This window comes from Mastomys coucha, unplaced genomic scaffold (genome assembly GCF_008632895.1).
Source record: "Mastomys coucha isolate ucsf_1 unplaced genomic scaffold, UCSF_Mcou_1 pScaffold9, whole genome shotgun sequence".
In the NCBI taxonomy this organism is placed as follows: domain Eukaryota; kingdom Metazoa; phylum Chordata; class Mammalia; order Rodentia; family Muridae; genus Mastomys; species Mastomys coucha.
The window spans coordinates 20,935,696-20,961,217 of NW_022196915.1; the positions used below are offsets into that span (position 1 = coordinate 20,935,696).

At 38.4% G+C, this 25,522-nt stretch overlaps 1 protein-coding gene across 5 annotated transcripts in view; it reads right to left on the minus strand.

Annotated features, from left to right (window-relative positions):
* The window catches only part of Shld2 (shieldin complex subunit 2), an 85,423-nt gene that overhangs the window by 16,520 nt on the left and 43,381 nt on the right, over positions 1 to 25,522 (minus strand). The window contains exons 3-7 of one of the 5 annotated variants that reach the window (XM_031362898.1): positions 22,705 to 22,902; positions 20,846 to 20,953; positions 16,061 to 16,125; positions 14,000 to 15,496; positions 5,350 to 5,457 (exon numbers count right to left, since the gene is read on the minus strand). In XM_031362898.1, coding sequence (XP_031218758.1) covers positions 5,350 to 5,457; positions 14,000 to 15,491 — 1,600 coding nt within the window. In that variant the 5' untranslated portion in view covers positions 15,492 to 15,496; positions 16,061 to 16,125; positions 20,846 to 20,953; positions 22,705 to 22,902. Of the gene's footprint in view, positions 1 to 5,349; positions 5,458 to 13,999; positions 15,751 to 16,060; positions 16,126 to 18,549; positions 18,586 to 20,845; positions 20,954 to 22,704; positions 22,903 to 25,522 lie in introns of those variants that run through there. The other 4 variants (XM_031362897.1, XM_031362899.1, XM_031362896.1 and 1 more) reach the window with 4 other exon arrangements.

A 25,522-nucleotide genomic window follows, 5' to 3' on the forward strand; every position in this document is an offset into this window, starting at 1 on the left:
CTGAATGAACCCACAAGATGCTCAGCAGTTAAAGGAATTTGCTAGAAAACTTAATGAGCTGAGTTCTAACTCATGGGAGAGAACCAACTCCCACAAGTTGTCTTCTGAATTCCACACAGGCACCTCACCCCCACTAAATAAATAAATAAATGTTTAAGAGAATCGATTGGTGAGATTTGATAATAAAATTCAAATTCTTCTGGACAGGAAGATATGTTCATATATGACAGACTTATGGCCAAATTTGGCTGTTTTTTAGAAATCAAGAGCTTATAGACTAATGTATCATTCTTTGTTCTTTCTTTCCCTCATTAACATGATCATCTGCATCCACTCCATCTGCTACACTAACACCTAAGTATTTACTCACTCATCAGAGGATCATCTGCTACGTGACAGGCGCTATACCAGGTGCTAAGGAGACAGAGAAAAACCACATCATCACAATCTCAACACAGAAAGAGTTACTGATTGACCTAGAGACAGACGGTAACAAACACTCAGCGTAGAATGTAAACTGAGGACAAAGTTGATTTTCAGTAAATTGTTTACCTAGCACTTGAGTGGCACTGGGCTCTATCCCTAGAGCCATAAATGGTCAGGAGGGATAGAAGAGGGCGGGAGGGGGGACAGTCACGAAAAGAGAGAAACACTCCTGAAAATAGAGACAAAAAAGGAACTTCCTAGAAAAGAGTTGTCTAGAATCTCCATGGAATAAACTGGATAAAGTCGGATAGCAGCTATGAAAAAAGATGCATGGTGGCTGAAAACCTCTAACACAACAGCAAGCAAAAAATACACAGTCTGTCCCAGAGGAGTTACTGTGGTCTAGGGAGCTCCCTCCTCACACTGGAGTCACTCATAAAACAAAGTTCCTGTGCTTTCATATTTTAAAGATGAAAAAAAGGGAGGAAGGGAACAAAAGTTATACATGACAACAGCAGAGGAAGAACAGATGCCCCAGAAAATGCCTCTGCTCTTAGCATTTAACTGGAGCATCAGCAAGATAGTTGTTTTAAAAGATTTCTGAAGTTTCAATAGCTTGGGCTTGAGAACCTCAGTGAAACACATTCCTGGGACACTCAGAGCAAATGTCATGGGACTAGATTCTGAATCCTGGCCAGGAGAATACTTCTGATTAAGGGGAAGAAGCGTGGTACTAAAACTTCCCAGCTCAGGCTGGAGAGAGGGCTCAGTGGTTAAGAGAACTGGATGCTCTTCCAGAGGACCCATGTTCACTTCTAGCACCCTCATGAGAGCTTAGAACAGTCCAACTCCAGTTTCAGGGAATCCTATGCCCTTTTCTGGCCTCTACGGCATCTCGCATATGTGATGTGAAAACATACGTGCAGACAAAACATTCATACATAGAAAATAAAAGTCCTTTAAAAAAAGAAAGAAATAAAAGAAAAAGAAAAAGATGTATAGTTCAATGAAAGAAATCCAGCCACAGACAGAACCTGCAGGGTAACACAGACAGAGGTTTCAAGAAACATCCAAACAACAGAAATGACAGTAACCTTCTCAACAGGACTCCCAAAGGGATGACTACCCAGAGGTATGACCAGCATCTACAGCCTGTGAAGGACCACCTAATGACAGAACCAGGATCTGAGAATGAATGATGACAATAGACTAAGCCTCTGAAACTGTAAGTTGGTCCAACTAAATGCTTTCCTTTATAAGAGTTAAGTGGTTGTAGTGTCTCATCACACCAATAGAACAGTGGCTAGGACAGGCTTTATAAAGACTATAACATAAAGAGAAATCTCCTCCTGTTTCTAATAATGGATCCTGAATTTTATCAAATGATTTCTTTACACCTATTGACATGATTGTATATGACTTAAAAATGTCCTGTTTGCAGTCTAGGGAGCTAGCTAAATTGGCCAAGTGCTTTCCTCACAAGCATGAAGACCCGAGTCCAGTTCCCAGTAAACACATAAAACAACCCCAGGCATGTAGCATATGCTTGTGATTCCAGGGCTGGGGAGACAAGACACAAAAGGACTCTAATGCTGCTAGTCAGCCAGGCTAGCCTAGTTAGTGAGCTGGAGGACAAGAAACCATGTTTCAAAGGAGGAGTTAGCATTTCTGAGGACATCACCAGGGCTGCCTTCTAGCCTCCACATGCAGGGTGATAGACACACATGTACCTCAGCTCTCCACATGAACATATAAACACATACATATATTTTTAAAAACTTTCATTTTTTGAGACAGCCCTGGCTATTCTTCTACTCACTATGTAAACCAGACTGGCCTCAACCTCTGCCTCTCCCTTCCAAGTGCTGGAATTAAAGGTGTATGCTACCACTCCAGGCTTTATTGTTTTGAATTAATGTTAAATTTATAAGCCGGGCAGTGGTGGTGCACGCCTTTAATCCCAGCACTTGGAAGGCAGAGGCAGGCGGATTTCTGAGTTCAAGGCCAGCCTGGTCTACAGAGTGAGTTCCAGGACAACCAGGGCTACACAGAGAAACCCTGTCTCGAAAAAAAAAAAATGTTAAATTTATAAAAACAGTTGCAAATATACAAGTTCCTTTATATTCCTCACTCTACGTCCTCTAATATGAACAGTTCTGATACCATACAGTAAACTTTCTGACTTTACTATTCTATTAATAGTAACACAATAAAAGGACATATATTAAGTATAAGTGGACCCTTATAAAATAAGTCTTTGTTTCACAAGCATAGTATTAATATACTGCAGGACAGTCATGGTCACACAAAGATACTCTGTTTTGAGGGATGAAGTGAGGGAGAGTACTCTAATTCCTTATATTGTTTTATAATTTTGTTCTTATTGATTTCTGATTAATGTTATGATTTTATACTTTTTGGTTTCTATGGCTTACTAAGTTGTTTTTCAAATTTTCTAAAACTTTATTTTTATTCTTTCATTTTTAATGGTACAAGTGTTTGGCTAAGAAAAAGTAGTCTACTAGCTGCTTTAAGCATATCTTCTGTGTTACAATAAATATCACAGCCACTACTGCAAATTTTATATCACTCCTTTAAATCCAAAATTGGTCTTAAAATTTTCAAAACTTTAAAAAGAAAAAGTTGGGTTTTTTGATGTTGTTAATGATCTCTAGTTTTATAGCACTTTTGTAAGCATAGATTTACACTCCTCCTTGATGAAAAACTGGGTTTTTGACAACCTACTATGAAACTAATGTGTCTGAAGATACAGCATGTCCTATGTGACCTTGTTTACATACAGACTTAATCTACTAAGTACACTAATTAGAACTTCTGTCTCTTTAATTGTTTTATATATTAGAGTTGTCTTGTGCCATTAAGGAAAAAACTTCTCAAGGAGTTCCTTAGAATTTGTTACTGAGAACTTCTCTTAGAATGGATTAAGCTTTTTAAAAATAGGATGACAGTAAAAGGTGACATGGAAAAAGATAAATTGTAAAAGGTATTGTTAGTATGAATCCTATTACTTATTTTTGTAGTGTCGGGGTGATGCACATGCTATAGGCCAGTGCTCTACCACAGGAGAGCTTGACTATATTCATTTACTAAAATCTGTTTTTGATAAACAAAATTATAGAAATTAATGTGATGCCATATAGTGCTTCAATAAATAAACATATCATACAATCTTTAAATCAAGTTAGATATATCTCTCTCCATATAAATTTCTTGTTTCTTTATGGTGAAAACATTTCAAATACTTAATTCTAGCTTTCTTATAGTCACCCCACTGTGGAACAGACACCTCACATAATTTTTCTTACAGATTTCCTACTAAGTAGGTGTATTTCTTTTACTTTTTTTGAAGTATTGGGGACCAACCCAAAGTCTCCAATTTTTGTTAAGTGTCATTGCCTAAGCTGGCCTCTACAATATTTCTATATCAGCTTCCCAAGTAGCTATGATTTCAAGCATATGATACTCCACATGGCTTATTTATTTGTTCAGTTACTTATTTGTGTGTTTTGAGGTGCTAAAGATCAAACTCAAAGCCTTGCAGAGAGTAGGCATGCTTAGTCATTTCTTTTTGTTGGTGGTGGTGGGCTGAGTGTGCAGTTTGTTTGTTTGTTTGCTTTGAGATAGGATTGCTCTGTGTAGCCCTGGTGATCCTAGAACTTGCTATGTAGACCAGGCTGGCCTCCACTTCAGAAATCCACCTGCCTATGCCTCCCAAGTGCTAGGATTAAAGGTATGCACCACCATGCCCTGGCTGGTGATTTCTTATAAAACTATTTATGTATTTGGAATACATCCTAGAAATCTGTGCCAAAGATATGAACATTTATGTTCACGCAAAAATCTATACTCTTAAAAACTTCAAATGAAAAATAACTAAAATGTCCTTCAACAAGTGAATAATTGAACAAACAACAGTATACCCATATAACAGAATACTCATTAACTCTAAGTACTTGTGATGTATGCAATGGTCACCAAAAAATGTAGTTTCTTCTCGACAACGATAGAAAAGGATTCAAACTGCATTAGTCTGAGTAAGCATCCAATTGGACTTTTTATCATCTCAAAGATTCAGAGGCCCAGAAATTACACAGGTAAGCTTCAGAAGTCAGTAGAAAAACTTAGACGATGTTCTTTTCCTTTTCTTATTTTTACTTACCTACATTTTTCTACAGTATCTCAAAGAGAAAACTCATTAAATGTTAAGAACCACCACTTTGCAGGCACCCTAAGAAGAAAATGAAACATGAACCACAATACTTTATGTGACTTACAATACATAAGTTCATTTTTTTTCTCTTTTCTCTTCTAGACGCACAGCTGCCACTTGGGGCTGGGGCCCCCTGTCTATCCCTACCACAGATATCTTTTTAAGTTCTATTTTCAATTTTTTTGAAAAGGATGAGGATAAAGCACAGGCTTAGCACGGGGAGGGGCCCTATGTTCAATACTAATATTGCAAAAAATAAAATAAGATAAGTGAGTTCCAATTTCAGCTTAGAAATGAAAATAGCTGTTTAGAAAAAAAAAAAAAACACTTTACTCAAATCTTTCCTAACATATTCATTTGCAGACTTACAGTGGGTTTACACTCTAATGAATGAGAGGAATGAGGTAACATTCCAGTAACCCCACAAAAAAACAAAGATATATCAAAAAATGTGTTACATATACCTAACCTACCATCTGTCCCCACTTAGCAACACAGCACAGTGTGACATCTCAGTGGTTCACCTTATAATCAGATGCTGACTGTGAGTCATAGCTCTCTGCCTCTAGGAGCATCACTAATGCACAAAATATCAAAATCCAAAGTATGCTCATACTCATATGTACTATCCTATAGCCAAAAAGTCACAAATTAAAACATCCTAAATTCAGCATATTCAAAATATATCTTACATTTTTCAGGCTGGACATATGAATAACTTCCAAGATTTAGTAACTGACTGGTAAATGTTGATTGGAGTACTGTCTCACCAATCCATTGGTCCTCATAAACAACAACATCTAAAAACAAAACAAAATGAAATCTGGTCATGCCATAAACTCCTTTAGACTGTGGTTAACTTATTAAACACATAGTAGTAATAGTTACCAATCATAGCAAAACATGATGCATACATCTCATATGCCAGGCAACTAAAGTTCTGTTAGGCTGAAAGACCTACCCAAAGGCTCAAAACGATAAAACAGCAAATTTAATTTCTGACTCTAGACCTTTGCCTTCTGAGGCATGAACAAGCCTAGTCTAAGGGAAGAGGAGGAAGCGACATTCACATTGCTTTCAGCTGAGCTTGCCCTTCCCATCCAAAACCCCACTACTTTTTCCCAGCATGCAGCAGTAGGAATGATATCACACCAAAATGGCAGAGCACCAGCATTAGTGAAATACTGAAGCATTCCCCTTTTCTATCCAGAGGGAATCAAACCCCAACACCATTAAAATCATGAATATGAAGAACTTCTTGGGTGGAACTACAGCACATGAACATAGTGAAGCCTAGAAAACATGGAATACATGAACACTACTGAGAATCTGTGACAGCAGGTTATACACATGGCAGCCAAAGAAAAAGCTACATTCTTCCATTGGGCTATCATCAATAACAGAATTGGTTTGTGCAGTTTCAAAAGGTGCTGAGCTTAGAGAAGACCTGAATTCAGCACTATTGTATTGGGCCACTAGATAAGGTTGTTTATCCATGGCTGTACCAAAAATGAAATATGGTACAAAGTCTTCATTAATAGATTTGAGAATCTATAATACGTGTGTTTATTGGGCCACTCAGTTTGGGCATACATCATTGTGGCTTATCTCAGCAAAACGACCAATTGTCGTTACAATGGATCAGACCAAAGTATCTCCCTTGAAGTAAGTAAGGAGCTTATATACATTATACATCAACTATATTGCTTTTAATGTTTTAGCTATATGGTAACAAGTATCATACAAACACTGAACTGCACTGAGTAGTACTACCAAATACCACAGTCATTAGTCTTCTAGAACCTGGAGCTAATACTGATGCCCAGAATATCAAGAGTGGGTCAGCATTTGATTTGTCTAAGAGGGAAAAACACGTAGATGATTGCTCATTCACAAGCTATGCAAACAAAAGTATACAACACATTTTTCCTTATAAAGCTCAAAGTTAGTCAGAATTTTGTCAGAAAAGTAATGCTAGGATCCTCTTTCCTAGTTATTTGGTGATTGGACATACAGCAGCCCTAAGTACTGATTCTTGTCTCACTCATTAAAGAGCTACTGCATGGTGGGTTTAAGTTACAATTTTTTTTTTCAGTCTTTTTTGATCTTTCAATGCATTGTCCCTTGGAATATACTTGGCAAGCAATTTCTAAATGTGACACGTTCTGTTTAGAGAATGTCAACTTTTTATTCATCTTCTATTCTTTGCCAATAGTAGTATACTAGTCTACAATTCTGGAAATTTTTGAAAATCAGATTCAGAGATTATTAAAACTAAAGAAGAACAAAAGAGAAAGACAGAGGCAAGATGTCTGGATTCCAGCATATTCTGCAGTGCCTGTCTGACTCAGACACGAATGAGTTTCAGTGCAGTGCATCCTGAAGATGCTGAAGAAAGTGAAGCCTGATGTTCACTGCTCGTGGCGGGTAACTGTGGAGGTGTAAGCAACTACAGATACTTTGCTCCTGCTTGTAATGATCTGCTACATGACTTACGGCTGTATGTCTTACTGAGGCATTGTCTTCCATTTGCTTCCCATTGCTGTGGTGAAGACCATGACTGAAAGTAACCTAGGGGGAAGGGTTTATTTCATCTTACAGTTCACAGTTTTTCAGTGAGAGAAGTCAGGGCAGAAACTGGGTGCAGAAACTGGGTGCAGAAACCTGGGAGTAGGAACTGAAGCAGAAACTATGGAGGAATGCTGCGTAATAGCTTATTCTCCAGAGCTTACTCTCCACTGCTTGTTCAGTCTTTCTCATGCTCAGGAATGGCACCCACAATGGCCTGGGCTCTACCACATCAATCATCAATCAAGAAAAATTCCCCACAGGCTTATCTACAAGCCAATCAGATGGGGGCGTTTTCTCAACTGAGTTTCCCTCTTCTCAAATGACTCTACCTTGTATTAAGTTAACAAAAATATTAACCAACGAGGACTTCGCTGTGAAACAAGTTACATCATGGATAGATTTTAGATATATAATATTCAAACTATCACATTATTTCATGTTCACCTTGGAGAATATATATATGTGTATATATAAATATATATATTTGCCTGCCTCTGCCTCCTGAGTACTGGGATCAAGCACATGCACTACAATGACTAGCTGTATTTCCAAACAGCTTTTCATTTCACGTGGGTGACTGTATTACTCTTCTGTTAGATATACCAAATACCATGTTCAGGTATTCCTACAAATGAAAGAATGATGGGCTAGGGATGTAACTTAATGGTAGTATTTACCAATCATGGTAAATGGTGTGACTCTAAGTTCTTAGGGTAAAAATAAAACAAAGTAGTTTCACCAGGCATGGTGTATTCCTGTAATACTATAATTCAGAAGCAGAAGCAGGACAGCTGCCATGAGTTTGGGGCCAGCTTAGGCTATAGAGTAAGACTGTCTCAAAAAATAAAAGGGGGAAAATAAATAGATGGATGGATGGATGCTCAAAGACATGGGCTTTTAACAGATATAGTTTAGGGTTATAGCCATACTAGACAAGTGCATTACTACTAACCAGTTTTAAGACTGGGGGATGGGGGGGGGAGGAAGGGACACTCACTTCGCCTCTGCTAGTTGGGGCTTCGGTTTAGGTCTTTTCAAAGACTAAGCAATTTTGTTCAGAGCCAGTTTTTGAGGCTTCTGCCCATTGCCATAGAGGAGCCATCAGAGAAAGTCAACTCAGTTGAGACCCAGAAACCCCTCAGACAAAAGATGAAGAGGACTCATCCAATGATTCAGAAGTCCTACAACCAGAAACACTAGGAAAGGTCACGAGAAAGCTAACCTGAACCCCAGGTCACCGGATTGAAAGCAGACCTGTGGAGAACAGAAGTGAACAAATCCTGAGGGAAGTTCAAAGCGCCTTTCCCAAGAGAAGGGTCGGCACATTGTTGTCAGTGCTGACAGATCCTATAGCAAGGATGAGATTTGTTTGGATTGAGCAGAGACAAAAAAGGCCTGAAGGAAATGAGTTTAAAGGGAACAGTGAACTATTCAGATGTCCCTGCAGTTTCTGCCACTATCAAAGATGGGATCCTTCTGGGAATGCTAATATCAGGAAGAATTAGGACAGTCAGTTTAAATTGCACACTGTCCTTGCTATTAAAGATGCCACACAGCAGATGTGAAAGCTGGTTTTTGTTTGTTTTTGAAGATTAAATTTCATGGTGCTGGGGAATCTTCTAACTTGTTAACCTTTAAATTATATAGGATGTGTGACGTTTGGCTTCATATGAATGACTTAAATTTAGCCAAAGAAGCGAGAATGAGTCAAAGAATATTCTTAGAACTTTAGAAGCCTCAAGGCCAGCACTGAGAAATAATGTAAGTAGAATTTGAAGTGCTTTGCTTTAGAAGGTAATTGGAATAGATCTTTGGATATTCTAGATTGCAGAAATTTGTAGTAAAGACAATTTTGTTATCTTGGAAAAAAAAAAAAAAGGTTGAGGGGAGGAGGATTAGTAATTCCAAAGCAGTGTTGCCTCAAACAGTAATTATAGTGTGTCGGTCCCTTGTACTATGAATATATATGCATATATGGCAGTCTTTAAATTTTTCCTATTATTTTTCCCTAAGCAGCATGCTAATCATATTTTGTAGATGTTGAAAGTGAAATACTTTTGAGTTAAGAAACATCAAATGGAAAAGAAAAAGCTGGGGGCTGGAAAGATGGCTCAGCAGTTAAGAGCACTGACTACTCTTCCAGAGGTCCTGAGTTCAATTCCCAGAAACCACATGGTGGCTCACAACCACCTGTAATGGGGTCTGATGCCTTCTTCTGGTGTGTCTGAAGACAGCTACAGTGTACTCACAAAAATAAAATAAATAAATGAAACAAAAAAAAAAGGAAAAGAAAAAGCTATAGAGAAAAAACATTTAGTGAGAATTAACACACACAACAGGTAAAAATAACTGGGGTGGGAGTTCTGAGAGGCACTGGAAAGAAGTTAGGAAGACAGATATGATAGGAATATACTGTATACACATATAAACTTTTCAAATAACTCATGGGTAAGATATAATTGTTGTGTAAAAGTATTGTGAGTAGTATATTAACACTAGTAGTATTCAGTGGCTCCCTACTACCTAACCAGAAAGGGCTAGCACAGCTTTCAAAACCTATCATTAAGAGAGCATGTGACTGCTGCAATATGTGAAGCCCTGGGTTCAGTCCCCAACAACAACAACAACAACAAAAAAAAAAATCAAAAAACAAAAACCAGACTTTTCACAATGTGATGCTCAAAATACCTGCTGTTCAGAAGATAAGAATATCTGAGAATCTCAAGAAAATTTTAAACTCTATGTTGGATTTGTGAGACATTGGGTGATAGGGTAAGGGGAAATGGTGGCCCAGGCCTTGTCTCTTGGTTCTTTTATCCATTCACTTCTACGACCCAGCTTTTAGCTCCTTTCCTTCCATCTAAATACTAGGACTCTCCAAGGTTAAGTCCTAGGTCCTCTTCTTTTTAACTCTAGCAGTAGACACTCACAGACAATTCAAACTTCTAACACCTGCTGCTAAAAGTCTAAATGCTCTACACAGAACACATTCTAGAACTTACCTCTTACACAGAAATTTTCAATTCTGAGATCTCTACCAATAGGTAGAATGAGCTATTAAAGGTAGAAATAAAACAATGCATAGTTGAATGCTATTAATTAAAAATGGGTGTCACTGGTCGGGCAGTGGTGGCGCACAACTTTAATTCCAGCGCTTGGGAGGCAGAGGCAGTCGGATTTCTGAGTTCGAGGCTAGCCTGGTCTACAGAGTGAGTTCTAGGACAGCCAGGGCTACACAGAGAAACCCTGTCTCGAAAAAAATAAAAATAAAAAATGGATGTCTCTCATAAATTTCTATGTGAATATAATTCACTACTAAAGATAAGACAATATCAATATAAAAGTATAGCTTTTTTGGTTGGGGTTAATAAATATAAATTGGGGCTAATAAATATAATTTGGTTTTTTCAAGGCAGGGTTTCTCTGTATAGCCCCGGCTGTCCTGGAACTCACTCTGTAGACCAGGCTGGCCTCGAACTCAGAAATCCGCCTGCCTCTGCCTCCCAAGTGCTGGGATTAAAGGTGTGCACCACCACTGCCGGCAAAAGTATAGCTTTCTTTTCTCACAAATTTCCCATTTGTTCCACAAAAAGAAAACAACAGGGGTTAGAGAAATGGCTCAGTGGTTAAGAGCACTGACTGCTCTTCCAGAGGTCCTGAGTTCAATTCCAGAAACCACATGGTGGCTCACAACCATCTGTAATGGGGTCTGATGCCTTCTTCTGGTGTGTCTGAAGACAGCTACAGTGTACTCACAAAAATAAAATAAATAAATAAATCTTTAAAAATAAAAAAGAAAGCAAAAAGAAAACAACAAACAAAGTAGACATTTTCTTTTCTTTGTCTGGTTTGGGGTTTTTGTTGTTGGGGGGGCGGTATTGTTTTGTTCTGTTTTTGAGACAGGGTGTCACTATGTAGCTCTGGCTGTTCTGGAACTCACTCTGTAGACCAAGATGGCCTGGAACTCACAGAGATCCACCTGCTTCTATCTCCTGAGTGCCGGAATTAAAGGCATGTGCCACTACACAGACTTTGATATGTTTTTTTTTTTTTTAAAGAAATAACACAACATCAAAGATACCTTTTTAAAGGCATTTATAAAAGTAATCTAATTGTCTTGTAATAGAAAAATGGGTAAATAAATTCCAGCAGAAACTTGATGTTACCTAGTTGTAAACAACTGTAGGGATGTTAGGAAAAACCAGAGAGGAAGCAGGATTGTTTCTATGTGCCTAGAAAAGGCCTCTAAGAAAATCACAAACAAACTAGACATTTTCTTTTCTTGTTTTTGGTTGGTCAGTTGGTTGATTGGTTGGTTTGGGGGTTTTGTTGTTGGGGGAGGGTTATTTGTTTTGTTTCAATTATGGTGAATGATCTTGAGGTAAAATGGCCTTAACTAAAAGTGACTACAATACAGGTCAATTTACCTCTTTACTGTTGGGAAAAATCTAACTTCTTTGAGACTCCAAAACTGAGTCTTAGCTCTGGAGAATAAGTTCACCTTAAATGGGTTACTATGACAAGAACACCAGAAGTTTTGTTTTTATTTACAGTGAGGTATTATTTGCCAAAAAAACAGTACTTACAGTATGTTCTCACCTTGTAAATAGATCTATAGTTAGGAAGCCATATAACAAGCAAAGAGGAATTCTGTAAGTATTGAGTCAGAGTGTAAGTTAGATAAACTAACTCTCCAACAATAATACAACAACATATAAAAAGTGCTACGTTAAGCCTGTTTGTTATAATTTTGCACTTACATTCCATTAAAGATTGTTCCTAACAATCCAAAGAGACACACCAAGGCACATTAATTAAAGGTCTCTTCTTCCTGCAAACAATTTGATATTGTATGAACATACTGCAATTTTCATTTTCTCAGTTGAGGCTAACAAAGCCTAGCTCCATCACATCTTTTCTTAGCTAAGTTAGTAAGATTAACTAACTTCTTCTAGCTTTACTAACACTGTATTGGTTTTATTTTATATTTTGTTTGTTTGAGACAGGGTCTCATGTAGCTAAGCTAGCCTCAAACTTCTTTATAGCTGATGCTGGCCTTGAACTCCAGAACCACTAGACCCTGCCTCTTAAGTGCTGGGATTACAGGCCTAAGCCACCATGCCATGCTACTGTATTGATTTTAAATTAACTAAGAACAAGTAACAAAATATTAAAGATTTTAGTCCAGTGTGGTGGGACATGCATATAAATCACAGCAAAGAGAGGCTGAGGCACAACTCATTTCTCCCAAGCTAGGCCACATACTAGGATCCTGTCTCGAAACACATACAAATAAAAAAAAGTTCAACTTCTTGTGTTAGGTGAAAAAGGAGGGTAAGAATTGTATCTTCTTTATGATTATAACTATGTAATAGGGATATAGAGCCAGGCAATGGTGTCACACACCTTTATTCCCTGCACTGGACAGACAGAGGTGAGCGGATCTCTGTGAGTTGGAGGAACCACCTGGTCTACAGAGTGAGTTCCAGGATGGCCAAAGCTACACAGAGAAACCTGTCTCGAAAAAACAAAATTTTTTAAAAAGAGCATAGACTCTGGAGCCTAAATGATTCATGTTTTGTCTCTTCCTAGATTTGTGTCATTGTACAGTTTCTTTATGTTTCTACATCTTGGGTTCCTCAACTGAAAATTGGGGTTAATAAATATTTTCCTCATCTAATTATAATAATGAGATACACATGTAGATCTAAATTATCAGGGCCTGGTTAAAAGCATATTAATGCTTATGTATAGACAGTAACTTGAAGGAGCAATATGTTAAGTATCCCTATGAAATTAGCTTAATTCTATGAGGCTTTCATTTCAAACAATTAATATAATTTTAGTATTAAAAGGTCAGCCAAGGGCTGAGGAGATGGCTCAGTGAATAAAAGCACTTTCCATGAAACCATGAGGATGGAGTTTGGATCCCCAGCATCAAAATAAATGCCAGGTCTCATGGCAGCGGCCTGCAATCCCAAAATGAGAGAGGCAGAGGCACAGGATCCCCCTGAATCAAGGTATCTATTTAGACTGACAGAATTGGTGATCTCTGAGGTCAGGTGACCCTTCATCAATATAAGCCATCAAGAAAACCCCTTGACCTCAACCTCTGGCCTTCACATGCGTGTGTTTATGTGGGTGTGAGTGTTGCACACACATGTGCCCATATACCTACAAGCACACAAGCACACCGCACCCACAAAAAAAATAACACCATCAAACAGTGTGTGATAGCGCACGCCTGTAGTGCCAACATTTGGCAAATAGTCAAGAAGAACAAGACTGCAAGGCTATCCTCAGCTAAGTAAAATAGCATACTCAAGGCCAGCCTGGGCACCATAAGACTGTCACAAAAAACAACAAACTAAACATCAACACGTGTCTGTTCCTTCAGGAATAGTTTAACGTACACAGCACTACTGGAGTGAAGTAGCAGAGATGTTGCCCTTTTATAATAACACTGCTAGTAAAGTAAGAGTTAACCAGACACAAACGCAGTTATAAGCCAAAGGAAAGGAGCCCAGTTATAGGACTCCAAATGACACACAATGGATGATTATGACAACCAACCAGGCAGGCTTCTGCTAAGAGAAGAAGCCTCTAGGAGAAAATGGATGGGAAGGCAGCACAGAACAAAGAGGGGAACGAAGCACAACACACATGCTATAAGAGGTCAGTCACACCCAGGGAAGACAAGTGGCAAAGGAAACAATAAAGAGAAGACACAGCTTTATAAAACAGGCTACCACTATACTTTGATGGCCTTACCTGTAAGTAAAATTATATCTCCAAGAAACACTGTAAGTGCCCAAAATGCTGCAGTCCTCCACAGAACAACCCTCTTCTTAATCTCTGACTGATCAGTTACTACAATCGTTGCCAATGGCACTTTAGAACCAGAATTTGGTCCAGATTTTATATTTATTTCCTTCACATGACATGGGGTTAGCACCATGACTAAGCAATTATACTTCTGATTTTTAGAATCACAATTTTTTATTAATGATATTTTTTTACTGTCCTTAAATTCAGGCATGATCCTCTGAGGCACTGCTTTGGCTGCCTCTCTTATATCAGAGTCCATCCTTGGCTTCTTGGACAGCTGATGGACTTCAGAAAGAGCTTTAGAATGATAGGAATTGTCTTTAGAGCACCAGTTCCTTTTAGTGGTACTCTGATGGGAGTTGCTTAGTTGGGAACACAGCATTCCTGAGCTACACAACTCAATGTGTACCTCATTTGGTGGCAGGTTTTCTTCATTATTGAAAAGTTCTTGAGAGCTTGTATTTTCAAGACTTTTTCCAGGGTTTATGTGAATGTGACTGCTTTCTGATTCAGGACAAACAGGACTAAAAAGTTCCAGGGAATATGCTTGGCTTTGCTCATTTTCAGATCCTTCTTGGAAATCTCCACCAGGCTTACTAAAATCCCCTTCAGTTAGTCTAACTCCCTGACTTCCTGTCGGTTCTGCCTCCATGTTTACAGTCCTCTTATTTATATAGTCTTGACCTTTATCATTCCCTTGAGCTAGAAAAGCACGTTGGCTGGAGGTCACTACACTGAGAAATTCAGCATCAGTAGATAGTCTCTGGTCTGAGGCCTTCCTGACTGCTCCCTCAGACTGTGGTTCACACTGTGTGTCAGAAGAAAAGCTCTCCTGACTCTGTCTCTCATGACGTCCTGTTGGCTCTGGTTTTGTCTTCACAGGCTCTGCATTCATCTGTTCAGTACGACAGCCCAGGTCCAGTTCAGTTGCACACTTACGATCTAACTCAAACAAATCTCTTTGGAAGTTCCAAACACAGGGGTCTGACTGATTTTTAGACTGCTCATCTATAATTTTCTTATTTTCACATTGAAACTTTTGATACTTTTCTTCTTCAGGTAAATGCTGCACTCCGTCCTTAAGCCCACATATCTGTACACTAGTCGTATCACTCAGGTTAGTCTGGGATGTTACACCCTGTGCTTCAGAAGCAGAATGTTTAAAGCCTTCTTCCACCTGAGCAGACCTACTCACAGAATTCTGACCACTAAGAAGGCCTGGAGGGCAGAGACCTTTGGAGACTTGACAATCTTCCAGATTTTTAAACTCCTGATTTCCAGCCTTCAGATACAAAGAATGCTGTTTGTAAAAGAGTCGGACTTTTTCCCAGGCATTGGCAGTGGACATTAAGGAAGTTGTTCCCTGTGATACTGTTGTTTTCAATGGAGCAACTGGAGCACCCCAAAAAATGTGAACTTGAGATCCTTGACTCATAATTTCTGATAAAAAATAAAATTTCAAAATTAATGCATTAGTATTTTCTTATATTTGTTAAAAACAAACTATTGATCACAAATATGCAGGTTGGTTATTTTGGTATGCTATTCAACTATAAAATTAATAAATAAGAAATTGTAAGAAAATCAAATCAGTTACAAAAAAGTCTTCAGTTAAAGGCTGAGAAGAGGGACAGCAAGGTGGCTCAGTGGGCAGCAGTGCTTACTACACAAGCCTGACAGCCTGAGTTCAGTCCCTGAAACCAGGGTAGAAGGAAGGAAGTGACTCTCAGAGTTATCCTCTGACCTCTACACACACCATGACATACCTAGGCCTACACTAACACATACATCACACACACACACAGACACACACACACAGACTCACACACACACACACAAATAATAATGATAATAAATTTTAATTTTAAAATACTCAGAGAAACAAAGTAAGCATCAAACAAGTATATTTTAGAATGTTCATTTCTTATGCTGTTAAATCTTACCCCATTTAAATAATAATTTAGTTTTAAAAGGCAGACATTATTTATTATTGTATTATATTACCTTTAAATATCCATAGATTCTCAGTCCTCCTCTGAACTCGTCAAAACCAACATACAAGGCTCAAACTAAAAGGAAAGAACATGAGTTTTGTTTGTTTATTTGTTTGTTTGTTTAAGTGAGGCTCTCTGTAAAATGTAAAAGTGATTCAGTGTAATAATTGAAAATCATTGTTTCTATATTTTTCATTTTTTTCTTACGAGACAGGGTCTATGTAGTCAAGGCTAGCCCTGAGCTTACTACACATCCAAGATGTCCTAGAATTCCTATTCCTATCCTTCCCTCTACCTCCCAAATGCTGGTTTTACAAGTATATACTACTATGTCCAGCTTTATCTTTTCTATAATACAAACACTTTTTTCTTCTTCTTTTTCCTCCCTGCCTCATTCATTCATTCATTCATTCATTTCCTCCCCTTCCTCTCTTTCTTCTTCTTTCTTTTCTTTTCTTTCTTTTTCCTATGGCACTCGAGATCAAACTTAGAGTTGTTCATGGAATATATAAACATATAAAAAGAAACTCATCATTTAAACTTTTTCTCCATTAACTATGGTACCTGGTGTAAGTGAATCAATCCTATTGATTGGTAAAGAATCAAATGGACTAAATCATCACTTACTCTTGATTACAAACTGAGTTGGGGCCTGGGGCGGGGAGCGGGGGAAAGGGGGCACATGACTATCTGAAAAATGGTCTTGTTTTAAATTCATTACCATTAAATCCAAAGTGGGTCCTAGCAATCCTGATCCTGCATACATAATTCCTTTTGAAATAACTTTTATATCTCTTCCCTCTAAATCTCCAGCATCTTCTCCTGGTCCTCACATACAATGAATGACCATATTACTAATTTCTTTCACATTTACCAATACAACTCCATAAGATCTAGATTCTCTCCTAGTTTCCTGTAGTGGCTGAACTTTCACACTCGTGTGGGGGGAGGGGAGTGTAAAAACACATGAAGAAGCCAGAGAAAGACACTAAGTATCCTCTACTGTTCTCCCCCCCCCCCCTTTTTTCTGAGACAGTGTCTCTCACTGAATCTCAAGTTTTCTGCTTAGGTTAATAAGCTGGCTGGCCAGGAAGCTCCCAAGATCTATCTGTGTCTGCTCTCCCAACACTAGGGTTACCCACAGGCCATGCGCAGCTTTTACGTGAGTGGCTGCGGATCTGAATTCACGTCCTCTCCATTACAGGAAAAAGATGCTGACTCCAGCCAACTGAAATCTGATACTTCTGTGCATGACTATCTCTTCTTCACTCAGGTATCAGATCTCAGTCAGGCTGTGTGCTAATAACGGTTGAACAAGATAATGACACACATGACAATTCCATTAACTTGCTTTGTGCAAAGAACTAGAGATATAAATTAGTGGAGGAACACTTGCCTACCATGAACAACTCTTTTTTTTTAAAGATTTATTTATTTTATGTGTATGAGTACACGCTGTAGTTGTACAGATAGTTGTGAGCCTTCATCTGGTTGTTGGGAATTGACTTTTAGGACCTCTGCTTGCTCTGGCTCCCTCCACTTGGCCTCCTCAGGCCCAAAGATTTACTTATTATTATAAATGAGTACATTGCAGCTGTCTCCAAACACACCAGGAGAGGGCGTCAGATCTCATTACGGGTGGTTGTGAGCCACCATGTGGTTGCTGAGATTTGAACTCAAGACCTTTGGAAGAGCAGTCAGTGCTCTTACCCGCTGAGCCATCTGACCAGCCCATGAACAACTCTTTGAGTTTGATCTCAAGTGCTACAGGAAAAAGAAGGAAAGAAAAAAGGAAAGGAAGGAAGGAAGGGAGGGAGGAAGGGAAAGGGAAAGGGAGGGGAGGAAATGAATGAATGAATGAATGAATGAATGAATGAATGAATGAATGAATGAAGGCAGGGAGGAATAAGAAAATCCTGAGTCTGGGTGTCTCATGGAATGACTGGATGAATGAATAGATGAATGAATAAATGGAGGCGGGAGAAATAAGAAAATCCTGAGTCTGGGTTAAGACAAGGTCTTAGCCTGCAGCCCAAGTTGTTCCGAAGTCACTGTCTAGGCTGGCCTAGCCTCCACCATTTCTGGTTCATCCTGGAGTCCCAGGATTCATGTAAAGCCTCCACTTTGAGGAATAACTGTCAGAACACTACTAAAGCAGAAAATTTCAGGAGTGACAACAGCAAACTTTCTAAGCAAACTCTAGAAATACAGTAACAGTCCATGAAGAAAACAATGGATTTGAAACAAAAACATACAAAGAAAAGATTCATGTTAATATAGATGAATCTTCTAAACACATAAATCTTAGTGGAAAATTTAACAATAAGAATCCACAAACCAGGTGGTGGTGGCGCACGCCTTTAATCCCGGCACTTGGGAGGCAGAGACAGGCAGACTTCTGAGTTTGAGACCAGCCTGGTCTACAGAGAAACCCTGTCTTGAAAACAAACAAACAAACAAAACAAAACAAACAAAAAAGGCACTGAAGAATCCACAAACCTGGCTGGAGAGATGACTCAGCAGTTAAGAGCGCCGACTGCTCTTCCAGAGGTCCTGAATTCAATTCCCAGCAACCACATGGTGTCTAACAACCATCTGTAATGGGATCTGATGCACTCTTCTAGTGTGTATCTGAAGACAGCTACATATTAGTAAAGTATGTAATATGAGTCATATGAATGATATGACTCATATTAGTAAAATAAAAAAAAAATTTTTAAAAAATAGAATCCACAAACCAAGCTAGGTAGTGGTGCACACCTTTAATCCCAGCACTTGAGAGGCAGAGGCAGGTGGATTTCTGAAATTTGAGGCCAGCCTGGTCTACAGAGTGAGTTCCAGGACAGCCAGGGCTACACAGAGAAACCCTGTCTCGGAAAAAAAAAACAAGGCTCTCGCTCTCCCTCTTCTCTCTCTGCTACTGCCCCCTCTCTTTTCTCAATTAAACCTCTTACATGTGGAAAACAAAACAAAACAAAACAAACAAAACAAAAACAAAAAAACACCAGAAAAAAAAAGACAATTTTATTTATGGTATGAATGTATGAAGTTTTAAAGTACGCCAGAAAATGAAAAGCAAGGGGCTAGGGAGCTGCTCAGTCACTAAAGTTCCTGCCATGCAGGTATAAGGACCTGAGTTGAACCCCCAGCACCAACGGAAGAAGCCAGGCTCAGGACTGGAGAGATGCCTCAGCAGTTGGAACCCTGAGTTTGTCCCTTGAACCCATGGGTGGTAGTGTAAATGAGCCCAAAGGCTCACAGTTTTCAGCTCCTGGTCCCCAGTCCATGGTGCTGTTTGGGGAAATGAAACCTTCCTGGGAGAAGTGCTTTGAAAGTTTATAGCCATTTCCCGTTCAGGAACTGCTTTGTATTTGCAGTTTAAGATGTGATCCCTCAGCTACACCTCCCCCAGACCATAAGATCAAATAAACTCTTCCTTTTAAGCTGCCTTGGTCATGGTGTTTTAGCCACAGCAACAGACAAGTTACTACTACTACAGCATGTAGAGGTGAAAGGAGAGAAACGACTTGTAAAGTCGTCCTCTGGCCTCCACATAGCCACCCTGCAGGCACTCCCTCCCCATTCACACATGCATGGAAGAAATGTCTTTTTAAAAAAATAAGGTAGATGCCTATCTAAGAACAACATCTGAAGAGTGACCTCTGACTTACACACACACACACACACACACACACACACACACACACACAGAGGCACATGTGTGCATTCATACACATACACATAAATACACAAAATAAAACAACAAAGGTTGATGCTGACCTTGGCAAGCAGTAATGGGACTGTGGTAAGGATATTCATAAGGCAACTCATATTAGTGAAGTTTCATTTTTAAGAACTGGATATGGTTACAGGGATATTTTTTAAAATGTTCAAAAGTATTTATATTTAAAAAATACAGAAAAGCATCAAGGGTCAGGATTGCCTAGGTATACTAGCACATTTATAATTCCAGTATTTTAGAAGCAAAAGCAGCAGGGCTCACAAGTTTGAGGCCAGCCTGGGGCTATTAAAGCTAGACTCTGTCTCAAAAAGATCATGAAAGACCTAGATGATACATGATTGTTTTAAATACTTCTATGTTCAATTTTAAAGATATCTGATTAATATGCATTATTTCATAAAGCCAGTTCTTTTTCACTTGGCCATTCAGGCATTTCTTTCACAGTCTTCAGACAAACTATAGAACAATTGTTCTATTTTTGAGAACAGTGATAGCAGCTACTAAAATTTTTCAGCTAAGGGCCTGAAGAGATGGCCCAGTGGTTAACAGCGAATATGCTCTTTCAAAAGAACCAAGCTTGGTTTCCAGCACCAATATCAGCAGGTTCACCACATGCTAACTCTACCTCCATAGGATCCTCCTGGGAATCCCATACCTTCTGGTGCATAAACACACACACACACACACACAGAGAGATAAAAGTAAAACATGAATCTTTTTTAAAGTGTGTTTAAGAAAATACTTAGGGCTTAAAATAAATATACTATAATTTTCAAATAGCTAAAATGTATAACAGTAAAGTACTATAGAAACAAAGTTATAGCAATTTTAGGTGTCACATTATAACTCATTGGAAACCAAAGAACTAAGCATTCTTATCACAACCACAATGCCTACCTTCATTTAACCCTCATAAAAATAATCTACATATGCAATAACTGGTCTATCAAATTCTTCTAATTTATATGTCATTATTAGATTCACCACAAGGAGGCTCCAAATAGCACTGCAAAAACCTTCAAAATGCTATCAAGAGGGAGAGAGAATACTTACATAGCAAGTCAAGACATAAAAGTAACCATTGATAAATTGATAACAAACTCTCCTCTCATGGACCTTGGGGTATTCTTCTCTAATGGTTTCTTCCCATTAGCCTAGAATCTGTTAAAGGAAAAAACAAAGTTCCATGTTGCTTCTTTGTCCTCTTTCTTCAGCCCACTTAAATTTGTCTCCTATTACAACAATTTTGCTACAAAGCCTTCAGTATGGAGAACCTTCCAACAGACAGATCAAATGTCTGTTTTCAATCCTCACCTTATTGCCAATTGTAACTGTTTATCAACCCTTTCTTCAAACAATCTACATTTTTAACTCTGTGAGAGCACCAAAATGAAATTACTTTGGGTTTTAAAAGACAGATATGTATTAATTTATTTACTGATCAAAATACCTTGTCAGGCATTATGTTAGCAATGAAAAATCAACAATAGGGAAATTGAGGCGTTTATAGTATAATGGGAAAGATAAAGTGATGATCATCAACAAGAGATAAGAAATGCCGCAGAATTAAAAGCAGGGTGTCAACAGAATTAAAAGCAGCCATGTAAGTCAGCACAATGAGCACAGAACTGCCTCTCACCTGCATCTTTCCTAAGCTCTCAGGACTATGGTTAGTTACAATGTTGAATAATGTTTAGGGGAAAAAGTGAAGTACAGCCCAGAATCATCCCCATTCCCCAAACCAACACAGGACCCAGATACTGTCCTACCTAAGGGCCATGCTGGCTGTAAGATGCACACGCACGTCTCCAAGACATACAAAAAGAATGTAAAACATTCCCCTGTTCTGTGTTCTCACTTAGCATTTTCTCAGTATCTTGAAATCTGACACTCACTTCTATCTCTATTAAGATAATAACAAAGTCCAAATTGCCAAATGGGTACTCACAGTACTCTCACTATGAGACACTCTGTTCCTTAGTTTCAGAACACTGCTCTTTCCCAACAAGCTACTCCACTGATCTGATTTTTATTTTTTCATTCTGCTGTTTCTTGGGCCATCTTGTTATTTCACACAACTATACAGAACTGAATCCAAGCCTATTCATTTCATTCCCACATACCCAATTATATATCCAATTATGCTTTATAAGTTTGTAACCCTTCTTCAACTTCAGACCTATTCATATTTGTAGCATTACTACACTTGATAGTATCACAGAAGAATAAGAGATAAAAATTAAAAGACCCCCTTCCCTTCTACACAGGGGTAGTAGATGTTGGTACTCACTGAGTAACACAATCAGTCTTGACGCTTCAGAGATCCAGAAATGAATCCAACTAATGTAAAACACATAGTGACTTAACTATGACAGCCATTTCACTATGCCTTCATTTATTTATCTCAACAAACAGCTTAACTGTGGGACTTCCACTCTTTAAGAATTAATTAGAAAATGGCCCTGACTATGTAAAACTGATTAATTATAACAGGGCCAGTTAGATGGCTCGGGAGATGCAGGTACATATTCAGCAAGCCTGATGAAGGCCTGAATTCACTCTCTGGACCTCACAATGGAAGGAAAGAACCTACTTTTAAAAGCTATTCTTTGACCTCTGCATGCCAAGGCATACATTTTATCTACACACATACACACACACACACACACACACACACACACACACCAAATAATACAATTTTTAGAATTATACCAAAGGGTGCTGCTACTGAGTATAAGTTATGGGAATAATGAGTATGTAAGTGGGGGTAGATAGTGGTGAAGATGGGTAGGTAGTAATAAGATATTTATCATAGAAAACTTATATATAAATAGTCATAGATAAATGACAAGTTTTAATGATTCTAGATTATGTTCTGGTTGTACTCAGAGGGTTAAAGCTCATTAAGATACCTGGTGAAACCAGCAAGTACATATCCATTACCACAGTTAATCATTACACAGTTTCTCAATCTGCAGAAGGCCACCAGTCAGAAAGACTAATACATCACAGTCTTTATCTTTGGAGTGGTCAGAGTCTGATGAATGGGTCAAAGACTTATAAAACAGGATGAACTGTATCAGCAGGTTTTGTCTTCGCCCACACTACAACTAAAAAAAAAAAAAGTTTCTTATAAACTCCATGTGATTAAAAGAAACTACTTTCTCTACCCCATAAATAACCAGAAAACCCCACAATTACAAGTATCGTTGCCATTATGAAGGTTTTCATCTCTACTCCCCCCCGAATATGAAGCAATTATAAGATTACTCAATAACATCAATGGGCAACAATGTAAGAGGGGGCCATAACTGAAAGCATCCATTATGGAATAAGACAGGAGGTATATGTTCAAACCCCTCCTACTCTGAAACTAGCTGAAAGTGCTCTGAAAGTGCTAAAGCCAGGTGACAGCTACATGAGATTCATTCTATTATTATATGTTTATATATTTCTTATATTTATAATAATATTAAGCTTCCTTATCTGTCAAGTGAGAACTGTTTCCTTGTTAATTGAGAATATTATTTCTTACCTCACAGTACTATGAGATGGCACACAATGATTATTAATATTAATTAGTCTTCTATGGTAAATCTAGGAAATCACACACAGACTTGCTAACACACCCAACAAGTTGTATTTCTTTTACGTTTTTTGCTCCTATCATATTATTATACAGTAGCAATGATAAAATTAAAACTTTTGCCGGGTGGTGGTGGCGGTGCACGCCTTTGATCCCAGCACTTGGGAGGCAGAGGCAGGCAGACTTCTGAGTTCGAGGCCAGCCTGGTCTACAGAGTGAGTTCCAGGACAGCCAGGGCTACACAGAGAAACCCTGTCTCGAAAAACCAAAAAAAAAACAAAAACAAAAAAACAAAAAACTTTTTACTACTTTGATTTATATATGCTACCTCTTATGCCAATTCATTATCTCCTGAGACTTTTTTTTAATAAAAAGATTTATTTATTTTATCTGTGTTAATATACTGTTGTTCTCTTCAGACACACTAGAAGAGGGCATCAGATCCTATTACAGATGGTTGTGAGCCACCATGTGGTTGCTGAGAATTGAACTCAGGACCTCTGGAAAAGCAGTCAGTGCTCTTAACCGCTGAGCCATCTCTCCAGCCCTGCTCCTGAGACATTCTTGACAATTCTGAGACAATATTACCCTAAACATATGTTTTTAATTGCCACACAAAATAATGTTTCATTCTTATTTTTAATTTTAAACTTTAATTATTTATAAAAACACTGCAAATAAAAAAAAAATCACACTTAGAAATTATGCAGGCCCAAAGACTATACAGGTCAGTGAACTTCTATAGTTAAAAGAGTAGCCATTTGGAATAAAAGCTGTGGAGCTTCACACTGAAGTTTATATTTCATCATCAAATATATTTTTATGCACTTAAGTTCACAACAAATTCACAACAGTAAGAACCAGAAAAACGTATCCGTTTTACATTGTCATTCATAACTTGTGTTAATTGTTTAATTAGCACACAGAGTAACATGTTTCTTTATGACACATACCCCCTCCCATCGCCCACAGGTTCCTCTGCCCTAATGGTCTCCCTTCTACCATCATGTCCCCTATATTCTTTTATCCTGACCATTCCTCTCTTTTAAACCTCTTTTCCCCTTCTCACAGGTCCCTCTCTAGTTTTCTGGCACTCCCCACACCTGTACACAGATACATACATATAACTCCGAGAAACTAGGATCTGTATGTGAGAAAGGATAGAGATATTTATCTGAGGCTGGGTCATCTCCTATAACAGAATATTTTCCAGGGCTACCCATTTCCCTACAAATTTCATATTTTTACTTTTGTTTACAGCTGAATAAAATTCTATAGTGTGTATATAACAAATTTTCATCACCTATCCATCTACTGTTAGAAATCTAACCTAAGCTAGACTACAGCACAGGGTTAGATTGCTAAGCCTTTAGCTTAATTCCCAGCAACATACATACAAAAGAATCTTGGGACATTGAGGCTGATTCCACATCCTTGCATTGTAAAAAAAAAAAAAAAGCAATAAACATGGATGCACACATGTCTCTGGTGAAATATGAGAGACTTTGTTGTTGTTGTTGTTGTTGAAACAGTGATTCATACAGCCCAGGCTGGCCCTAAACTTGGCTATGTAGCAAGGGATGTCTAACTTTCTGGTCCTCCTTTCTCCACATAGTATTACAGGCAAATGCCATGCTGGGTTTATGTAATACTAACATTGAACCCAGGGCATGCTAGTCAATCACTCTATTAACTGAGCTACATCTCCATATGTCCAGGAGTGCTGTGTATACCTGGGTCAGGTGGAAGTTCTAATTTTTGCTGTCTGAGATCCCATCACACCTGTTTCCACAGTGTCCACACAGGGTTACACTCCTACTAACAATGCATCAGGTTCTTCTTCCCCACATCCTTCCCAAGCATTTTGCTGCCATTTGTTTTCTTGATGGCAGCCACTGACTGGGACGAAATGAAATCCCAAAATAACTTTTATTTCCCTGCTGGTTAAGGATGGTGAGCATTTCTTAAAATATCAGTGGCCATTTGTATTTACTCTTTTGAAAACTGACTGTTCAATTCATTGGCTCATGAATTAGCAGTTTTGAGGTTTAGGGGTTGAATTTTTACAAATTTTATATATTCTAGATATTAAGTCCTTACCTGAAGTATAACTAGTAAAGACATCCTGAGGAATGTCTCCTCAC